This window comes from Melospiza melodia, chromosome 1 (assembly GCF_035770615.1).
Source record: "Melospiza melodia melodia isolate bMelMel2 chromosome 1, bMelMel2.pri, whole genome shotgun sequence".
NCBI classification, from domain to species: domain Eukaryota; kingdom Metazoa; phylum Chordata; class Aves; order Passeriformes; family Passerellidae; genus Melospiza; species Melospiza melodia.
In genome coordinates, this window is record NC_086194.1 from 30,173,907 (window position 1) to 30,184,763 (window position 10,857).

General features: G+C 40.6%; 1 protein-coding gene across 1 annotated transcript in view; it reads left to right on the forward strand.

Moving 5' to 3' along the window:
* The window catches only part of BZW2 (basic leucine zipper and W2 domains 2), a 55,264-nt gene extending 46,976 nt beyond the window's left edge, over positions 1-8,288 (forward strand). The window contains exons 11-12 of the mRNA XM_063152487.1: positions 6,087-6,209; positions 7,834-8,288. Coding sequence (XP_063008557.1) covers positions 6,087-6,209; positions 7,834-7,862 — 152 coding nt within the window. The 3' untranslated portion in view covers positions 7,863-8,288. The remainder of the gene's footprint in view (positions 1-6,086; positions 6,210-7,833) is intronic.
* The last annotated feature ends 2,569 nt before the right edge of the window (positions 8,289-10,857 follow it).

Below are 10,857 nucleotides of genomic sequence, written 5' to 3' on the forward strand. Positions count from 1 at the left end.
TCAACAGTAGATCAGAGCTTGGCTTTAAGAGACGTTGAGAGTGCAGACCCTCCTAGCAGGAAGATTTTTCAGGGGTTTGGAGTTGGAGGTTTTTTTTATTCACTCTCTACCAGAAGGAGCTTTTCTTATTCTTCTTTTCCTGCCAATTTTTTGCAGGTGCTATAGTTTTGATGGATTTCATTTTTATTATGAAATTGACTTCTTCACAAGTTTATTCTGATCAGGTTGTCATAGAGACTAATGGTCTTGCACCGCGTGTGATGGGTGGGTGCCAAACAGTTTGTTCTTGCTATAAATAGTTGGAGGAGAAAAGTCAGCAGGAGTAGAAACCTGTTGATCTTTGTTCACCCTGTTGAGTCCAGGTACATGTTCAAGGCAAATGAGTTCCAGTTGTTACAATCATTTCATGGTTTCAGAAGGTAGAAGGAAGTGAGTCATGTGGATTTATTTCTATCCTTCTTTCAATATAGTGTGGCCTCCATGATAAATGAAAAAGCAATGCCCCTTGTCCTTCTGCCCTCAAATCCTACAATTTGTAAATACTATTAATGACCGTAGAACAACTTGAACCTGCAAGCTGCAGCAGTCACTGGATTCAGTTTTCTTTGGAAAAGAACATTTGCTTTGGACATGGTGAATGAGAGGCGTAATTGCTGTGCACTCAAAGCATGACTGATGGTCAAGCCAGAAATAGGCTTGTGTAGGATTGCTTTCAGAATTTTTGTAGATTCATTACTGTGTTAGCCTGCAAGAGCAGTCCTGAAATTCCAAAGCATTCTAAAATCAAAAAGAAAATAAATCACTGAATTGAATATTAAACTTCATATGCTTGAAGAGCCTAGTTCCCATCTACTCTGCTCACCCCATGTGCTCTTGTCCTGACTCAGGAGATTACTTGGGCAGGCTTGTTTGGAGGGCTGAGAAGAGTTCAGCCTCAGCATACAGGTGCCTCAACACTGTTTAGTATTCGCATGATGTCTCGAGGAGTGTTTGGAGCTACCGTATGGTCTGTCCAATATGTGCTGTGCCTGTATTCCTGCCTGGAATACCTAGGGCAGGCATGTGGAAGCACCTGCTGCCTCTGCCATCTGATGCAGTCATGTGGAAGCACAGCTGCCAGCCCTTCCTGGCCCTGTTTAGGCTGAAGCTGGATCTGCCCTGTTTGACAGACCTGCTGCCTGCTGGCAACTGTTTGCCTGACCCTACAGCCACTGCCATAGGGCCCTGCTGGGTGCTGGATGCAGGGAGCATCAGTTCCAAATGGTTTTGGCAGCTTTGCAGTTAACAGTGTCCATTAGGTGAGGACATGCTACTTTGTCAACCAGGGAAGATTCTGGGAGCACTAGGCCTTCAATTCCTGTTTCTTCTACCTGACTCTGTCGAGCTTTAGTGGCTCATGGTGTGGTTTGTGCAGTGCTATGCTGTCTGCCTCCTCTTGTTTCGGTGCTGGTAGATTTCACCCTCTCCTGCTGCTCAGTTCGTATCTATCCACTAAAAACAAGCCATCGAGTCTTTTTGTAGACATGTGCTTTATTTAGTTAACTTCCCAGTTACAATGTATCTTCTGTTTCCTAATAGCCGAGGAAAAAAGCCTCTAAAGCTGGTACTGGCTGTGTCAGTGCTGAGGGAGCAGCAGACACCCCTCTTCCCCTTCCTGTTGTTCTTAAGTGTAACATGCACAAGGTCTGGAGAGATTTCAGGGTCCCTAATGAACTTCATCTAGTGACAAATAAAGGTATCTGAATGGGCAGATAAAAATGCAGCTTTGTACCAGCATGAATCCACATTCAGTTTGTTGCTTGTTACTCATTATGAGGTGGGAGTGCTTCCTGGGCATAAAAATAGCCAGCAGTGATGATAGGCACCTAATGCCACTCACGCTTTGACTAATTTAGTGCTATGACTACTCTCATCAGGAAGTCCAACATCTTGCATCTCCATGCTTTCCATATTTCCATCATGAAATAGCCCTTGGATTACTTTCCTGTGAATTACCTGATAATACCTAAACATGTTGACAGCTGGGGCTCATTAGCACCTAGAAGATCTTGAAAGTCTGTGGTGTTGATTTTTTAAAATTTCTTATTCTGTCTCTAAACAAGATGGAGCATCCATTTTTTCCCCAATGTAAACCCAAGCCCTATTTTCCTTTAAGTAACAGCAGCTTCTTACTGGCTTGTAGGTATAATTTGCAAAAGCTACAGTTCTGTAGTTGGTTAAAGCTTGTTAACATTATTATTATTATTATTACTCTACCCTTGTGTTCCTATGACAGTATGGACAAAAATAACCTGTGCAGTTCTATACTGATCCCCAGCTATGATGTTGCTTCTCTGGTTTTCACTTTAAGCCAGTACAATTGTTTATCAAACAGCTGCATTTTGACCAAGATCTAAAAGCCAGCTGCAGAATAAGAATTGCTGAATTCTGAGTGGCACTCAGTAAGTTTGCTGGCTTCCTTGCTTGCATTGCAAGATGTGTGTTGTTTGCTAGTTCCTTCGGTGTTGCAGTGTGTCCCTTCACTGTTGGTAAAATAAGCACTGTTGTTATTGGAATACATGCTATATATCATATTCACCTGTTGGTCCCTTTCCTTTAGTTTGTGTATATCCTTGAAATTTCAAATGTGAAATCTTGACACTGTTGAAATTAATGATCGTCCCTTTCATGAAGATCAGAATTTCACCCTTTGAATGGCAAACACAAAGCCTCTGTACTTTTTCATTAGAATTCAAGACAACATTTGCAAAATACAAGAAATAACTGATTGCAAGTGCATATGAAGTAGGACTCTGGTTTGAGGCATAATTAGACCTCAGAGATATTCTTTTGCAGTACAGAGATACAGCAACCAAATGATGCAGACTGACAGAGATTCTCAAATTCTGCAGGGAACACTTAGAAGAAAGGAATCTTCAAGTTTCACTTCATACAGGGTTTTATTTTTTTTGATGGATTACAATTATCTTTAAATATCTTAATTATTCAAGTACTTTTTGTGGTACTTGATGCAAAATTTTCCTGGGAAAAACCCAAAACAAACCAGAAGGGCCTTAACTGTACTGTGGGTGACATTCCTTGCATTGAAAGAAGCCTTGTGTGAAGGCTCTGTTCTCCCAGCCGAGTTAGCTGCAATAGAGTTGAATTTTGCAGATTGATTGACTGTGTTGGCAGCTGCCAGGGTGTGCTTTTCCCTCACTGCCCGTGGCTATGTGGTTTGAGTTAAAAGCAGGAATTCATTTGAACCGGGTGATTGAGTGCAAAGCTGAGACCTGAACTTCAAGTAACTTTCCAGTTACCCCTGAAGAAAAGAGACTGGGCTGTTCAGTCTGTGCTCTGCAGCTTCTCCCTTTCATGAGGGACATCCCTGGAGGCTCTGCCCGTGGGTGGTTTGAGTGGCAGTTGGCTGCACCTGCAGGAAAAGCAGCTCTGTGGGGCTGACATCACCTGGCACTGCAGTGAGAATGATGTGCACACGCCCACAAACTGCAGTGCTCAGCTTCAGCCATTAAAGTATATCTATAATCAACTTTAATGAGGAATAACTATATATATATACAAAATGAGTCATTCCCTTCCTCCTCCTTCCATTTTCCCTTCCTCCTCCTTCCATTTTCCCTTCCCACTGCTTCAAAGCAACTTAGAGGTATGATTAACTAAACCCTGTCCTGCATGACTGTTGAATTGAGCAGCTTTGTGCAGGTGGGAGAATGCCATCCCTTATGAGCACTGGAGGCATGAATGTATTACACATAACATTTCTTAGAAATTAAAGGAGCATTGCAGTTGCCCTTTTTGTAGTTCAGGACATTTTGTTCTTCTCTGTTAGGGTAGGAGGTTTATTGCCATGGAGTTAAATACAGGCAAATTTTTCATCTTCCAGACTTGAGAATGTTTTAATCTTTGAGGCACACAGTGAGAGTGCATGCTGCTTTTATCAGATGGGGGTTTTGGGAAGGGAGGGAGAAATTCCACTCTCCCTTTTGGCCACAAAACCATTGAGCTTACAGGCTTCAAATCAAAATAAAGACAAAAACCAGACTTGAGTCCTGTTTCTTTTGAACTGAGCTATGTTCCTACCTGAAGGTGCTTCCTAGCACAGTATCAAAATGTCACCTGTCATGAAGCAATGGGATTCAGCACTTCTATACAACAGCTTCATACTTGTGAATGTCCACAGTGCCCCAGAGCTTGAGCTCAGGACAGGGTTGCTCTACTTTAGTTTTTTTGGTTGTTGCTTTTTTTTTTTCTGAAATCTCTCCTGATTTTCTTTGCCTGTCCTGTGTGCCATACCCTGAGTAATTTTGCAGATATAGTTGTGTGAACCTCAGGACTCTGAGGTAAATGTGATCTTTTCACATGCACTTTTACATTAAACTTCAGGTTTATGAGTCCATGTGAAATATTTTCAGGTTTGCTAAACTAAAATCCAGATTAATGAAATACTGTAATGCCTTTGAGCTGCTACTAAGGACTACCAGCAAGTAGTTAATGCAACATGTTCAAAACCTCTTTCTTCTCTCCAGTGTTTCTGTAACATTAGAGAAAAAGTTCCTTGTGGCAGGTTGTGATTTCAGGAAGATGGTGGAAATTTTTGGTCCCTCTTGTAGGTTCACCAAGCACAATTTATATATATGGAAAAAAGCCTAGAGCCAGCTCAGTCCCCCTTTTCCCTGCATTTTCTCAGTATTACTGTCAGCTGCAGTAAACTGCAGAAGAGGTTTTATTTTGGAAAAGTTCCTGAGAGACAAGGTAATTTCCAGTCACACAGTCTTACTAAATTCCTAATTTTCAAGGAGAATTCACATTCAGTTACTGTTGAATGTCTTGGAATAGTTTTGATTAAGTTCAAATGTATCCCTGGTTGCTTCCATCTGTTTATTATTCAGCAGCATATGTGAAATGTGTCTCCTCTGTCTCATTTGATCAGATGCTTTGGGGTTTTAGTGTCATTTATTTCAGTTTGTCTCCTTCCCTTCCCTGCCACATCTGCTCTAACTTTAGGCTGAAGCAGAAGGTGATGGTGAGGGTTGGTGCCTTGGCAAGCAAATACCCAGGGGGTGGGACAGCCCCTAGATGCTCAGGGAAGCAGTGAAGTTCATAAATGTGTTGATTTTGGGCAGGGAGGGTAGTTTGTTCAAAGACAAAAAGAATGGAAATTTTAATGAGGTGTAGAAAGCTGTCTTTAGTCTTTTTATAGAACAAATACAGTTTGATTTTTTTGTTCTTGTTGATGATGTTGTTTGTTCTAGCCTCTTGTATTACATAACTGCCAAAATGCCATTGTGGATCCCAGATTTTGCCTTTACAGCCATCAATTACTGAGCTACTTGGCTTGGCTGGATCACAGGAGCTTTGTCCTGGGGCTAGAGGTCTGTTGCTAGACCTAAATTTGCATATGTTGGTAACAATAAGTGTCCTTGCTATTTATTAGTATTTCTTTATTCTGAATTGTACTCAGCCTCACATCTCCTCACTGACAGCTGTTTTGTTCCTGATTCTTGACATAAAAATGTCAGCTGTGCTGTCCCTCCAAGCCAGTCCCTTAAAATGGGTGGTCAGAATAGTGACCTTAAAACTTATTAGCTAAAGACAATGTAAGACCTTTAGGGGAAAATAATTGCAAAAAATCCCTACTGGCTGTCTCTTAAGTGTTCAGTCAGGAAGAATCTGTCACTTCAGACTTCTAGAAACATGCTCAATTCTGTGATACAACAGCAAGAAAAAGCATGGTAATTCTTATTGTGGTAACTTCCAAGATGTGCAGGCTGATTATTATATTTCTTTTATCCAGCAATCTTATGTGGTATATTTAAAACAGATGAAGAAAGAACTCTTCTTGACAGAAGCACAATATTTGATACTTTATTTTAAGCCTAATACATTACACATTTTATTGCATCTGGAACCCATTATATGCATCAAATATTCTGTATTTGAAGCCTAATATAGATGATGCAAAGCTTGTTCCACTGCAATCATATTAGCTGTATGCTGCCTTATAAAAAATCTTTGTCCTCTCATGTTCAAAATCTGCTGATCTCTAAAAAATACATTTTTTTTACAAACACTGATCTGTGTTTCAGCTGATGTTCTGAGTGAAGAAGCTATCCTCAAGTGGTATAAAGAAGCACACGTTGCTAAAGGCAAAAGTGTTTTTCTTGACCAGATGAAGAAATTTGTGGAGTGGCTGCAAAATGCTGAAGAAGGTATGGGTTCATTTGAAGAACTATAGTAGTCTCTTTGCAAAACAAATGATTATTTTTTCACATTTTAGTTGTACCAGGATACGAAGTATTCAGGACTCAAAATACAAAACAGCAGGCATGACCATCTCAATTGTTTCCAGGCATGGCTAAGCCTAACACCACTTGCTGCTTTTTCAGTGATTGTGGTGTCCCTGTGAAGTCCTTTATTCATTGAGTACCACTTGTCTATAGATAAACTCTTTCAGCTTCTGCAGGGAGGAACTCTGCACTGCTGACAGCATCGAGTACCTTGGTGCTAACACCTGCAGCCAAGCAGTTTTCTGTCTCCGTGCCTTTTTTGCTCCAGTCATGTTTAATGGCACAGAGCATGAGCTTGCCTGCACCCTGACTCTTGCAACTGGCTTCAGCTGAATGGTCGGGTTAACATTATGTGGTCTGTATTTGCTGCTTTAAAATGGTTGTTTAGAAGGGGAACTAGTTTCTTTTGTCCCTAACTTGGTTTTCCTCATGTTGATAGAAAAATACTTCTACTGAATAAGTTACCTTTTTTTGCATAGAAAAATAAAAATTCCCCATCAGTTGGGAAGGTAAATCCATGTGTAATAGATATGGATAGAATTATTAGGGTCCATTTGCATCCATTTAATGTAATTTATTTTATAAACTTGGAGGAAATATGCAGGAACTGATAAAACTTAGCAGCAATTCACATGTTCAGGTGGCAGTATAAAAATGGCAGCTGCTTTCACACTTAGATTTTGGATGGGCAAGCTTGGTCTAATTAAACTTTTCTAAAAAATTTTCTGCTTGCATGCCTCGGCTGCTCTTTATTTTTATCCTTTCCTGCATGTCCCCTCTGTCAGATGTCCTTAATTACAAAGTCCAGTACAAACGGAGACAAAATGTTTCTGTAAAAACACGCAGCCCATGTTTGCCCTCAGAAATCTGATCTGTGGTGTAATGTTTGCTGGCAGTGAGCCCTTTCCTGTCAGGTGAGCACAGAAATATAATATGATGCAAAGTAGCTTTAGGTTACAAAACAAGCATGTGTACTCCTGCTTCTAGGTTACTTCTACTTCTTCTGCTTCTGTTACTAAATGAACTTTATCTTGTGCCATAAAAATAATTTAAAAAACTGATTTGTACATGTTTCATACTTCCTGTAGGGTAGCCTTTCTAGATAAGCTGGATGGTGATGCTGATTGATATTTGCAAAGCAAATAGTTTCAAGGGTGCTTCCTGGGTGAGAGTAGTACAGTCTACTCATAGAGATTAGCAGAGTGAGCAAATAATGCTGATCCTTTATTAAACTCAGCTCCAGTACACATTGGGGCTCCGTAGATGAGGACCAGAATCATTCATAGCAACATGTTGAAAATTTAGTAACAGATCTGTAAATGAAGAGCTCCACCATGGGGGGCAGCAGAGTAAACCTTCATCTCCTGAAGCTGTGTGTTTCTTTCTTGTTTTCTCTGTTTGATCTACCAGTCTTTCCTAGGAAGTACTAGGTGTGGTGAAAATTTTCATTAATGTTTTGGAAGGATATCTTGTTATTTTCATATAATTAGTCACATCAGTGTCCTTGTGCAACCTACATGAAGTGTTTTGCTCTCTTCTCTTCCAGAGTCGGAGTCTGAAGGGGAGGAGAACTGAGGTGGTTCCACAGCACAGTCTCAATCTAGGTTAATGCCAAATGCGCTTGGGAATGCCGTACTGTTCAAGCAAAGAGGCTTTACTTCAGTGTCATACAGAAAACTATAGACTAGACTTTCCTTTTGTTTAGAAGAATAAAGGTTTTTAATGGAGCCCTGAGGCATTAGATGCTTTACTTGGGACTCTACCTCTGGCTCAGTGTACACTAACTTAGGCAAAGACATTCAGCAAGGAGCCATATAGAAAAAGTGAAATGAAATACTTATGGACTCCTTTTTATTAACGGTCTTTTTCAGGTACTATGGTATATGAACACTCCAGTTTCTGTTTATAAAACTGTTTGGTCTGTGTTTGTAGCTCAATATTGGCTTGTGTATGTGATTTGACACCACCACATTTTTTTGAATAAATGGCTTTTATATCTTAGTTTTGTGGTATTAGTGTGTATGTAAAGTTCTGGCTTGCCACAGTTTTTATGATTCTTCAAGTAAAAATTACCCAAGAATGCCAAGAGGCCATTTTCATACTTCTTCCTCAAAAAATCAGCAGCTGTAGTTAACTGGTGTAGGGAATCACTGCCAAATCTTTATTCCCATCCTTACATTCACCTTTGGACAGATTAACCATATTGCATAGCAGATATTGATCAATTCTTTTCCTTAATTCAGAGAAGATATACAGGAACAAATCTGTGGAGTCCCAATTTTTCAGATACAGTTTATGCAAATGATATATAGAATAATATGTTGTGCTCCTTTCAAACTATGGTCAGTTATTGGTGATTGCTGAATTTAGAGAGTGAAGTTGTCTCATTTTAGAAGAATTAGCTTCAAAACATGTGTGACTAGAAGTCATTACATGTGAAATCTGAAATTTTTTTACATCATGTTTAGAAAAGCCAGGCTTGTATTCTTACAGGGGGAAAGCATGACAGGGCATAATCAATTAATGAAGTGTTGTATTTTGTCATTAGAAACCAGTAAGCTAGCAGATAGTACAGATCTTTCTGAGGGAAAGTCAACACTTCATATAAACCACAGATGAGTCTCAGTATGTATCTAGCTTTACTGTAAACAGCAGTTAGCAAGTGGAAATCAAGTGCTGTTGAGTGCCAGCTTTCCATCCAGTACAGCATTTATTTCCCAACAGGCATTGATCTTTGGAAAGGGAAAAATGTCATGGTGCTGTTTCCAGTAAGTTTGAGAAGACCAGAGCCAGTCACATTAAAAAGCAGAACTGATGCATTAGCTGCATACTTTCCATTTTGGTCCTTGTTATTACAGAAAATAAATTTGCTGGGCATGAAAACACATGCACAAAATGCTGCAGCTGTGACGTGGTAGTACTGAGTCACTGATATGCAGCCACTATTGCTAAAATCATCTTAAATTCAAATTTGCTGTTTCCTGAGGTACTAATGAATATTTAGTTTGGTGTACATAAAACCACTTTTCTGTATAATCTTAAACTTGGGCTGATTTTGAAGGTGCCAGTCTGGAGTAGTGTGCAGAGATCACAGTCCCCTTCCCTGCTCTCAGACTGCCAGGGAGAGCCAGGCAGGGCTGGCTGTGGGCTGGCTGGGCCATCTGCTGGAGACACAAATCATGTGTGCAAGAGGCTCTGTGTGCCTGTGCCCCAGCACACTGCAGCTGCAAGCAGAGCTGGGTGGGTCACTGCACTGAAGGTCAGGTGCCTCCAAGCCACGCACCCGATGATGCTTTCAGGTCGCTGCCAAGTTGAGATACTCTGTGATTGCTGACACAGTTGTCCTAGCTCCATTTATAGACATTGTGTTGGAGAGAAATGGGTGTTTTTAGCACAGGGCTGCTGGCCAAGTTGAGACTTGTGATTTAGAGCATGGTGAGGAGTTGCACTCTTGGCTGACAGGAGTTGTTCACTTTTCAGTCGCACTGCCCAAAACCCTGCATCTTCTGTGTTCATATCATGCCTAATGCGTGGTTCCTGGGAGCCCCTCTCAGCTTGCCTCCTGCAGGAAAATTATTAGGCACTAACAGTTTCTCCATCTAGTTTTCAGGACTTTTTCCCACTTAATCTCTGATATCAGATGGGAACTTATATGTGTATTTTTTCATCCAGCATTTCACATATATGCTGGTAACTGAGCTAGGTAGGGGCACAAATAGATCTGGTTTGTACAAATAGATCTGGTTTGCATCAGACTGAGTATCAATACAAAAGTGTGTAATGATAAGGTTTTCCAGGAAACCTGTACATTAGAAGCTGGGCAGAGCTTTTGATGTGACTCCCTTCAGGCAAAGTGCCTATCCCTTGAAGCCTTCAGAGAGGGTACAGTTAAAAATATTCCCAACCCAAGGCATTTCTTCAACACAGCTCTTGAATTAGTGTTTCTCTGCTGGAGAAATCAAAGCTACAGTCAGCACCAAATACATGTTTTAAATATGGAACCAGTTGTCTTGCAAAATTAAAGATACTTCATAGAAAATGTGCCTCACATAACATATTACATTCAATTTTGAAACTGCAATTTTAAGGTCAGAACTAGACATATTTTACTTTACAATAAATTGCAATAGAGTGCACTTTAAAATGTGGATTGCTGAATTTGAAGGTGATTCTTCTACTCTGGCCTCTCCCTGAGGTTTTAACTAAGAAAGCCAGTTACATTGCTTCAAAACATTCCTCTGGTGTACAAATGCTCTCCAGGAGAGAGACCACATCATCCTTGGGATGATGCAATAGTGAGCTTGGTTAAAGCACTGGTTATGAATCTGACAAAGTTCCTATTTCTTGCTGCTCCAGCTACCTTATTGCATTGCAGGCTTGTCCAACTATGTCAAGCCCTGTGCAAAGGGAGTTTTCAGCCCACTGCAATCAGTAACCCCACAGATCACAATCTGTTTTCAACAGCAATCTTGCTTCACCCTTAGCATGCTTTGGCTGATAGAGATTTACCCCCAGGAAAGCAATGACCTGCTGTGCTAGCATCCCCCTTTTCTGCTTGGCCAGCACATCC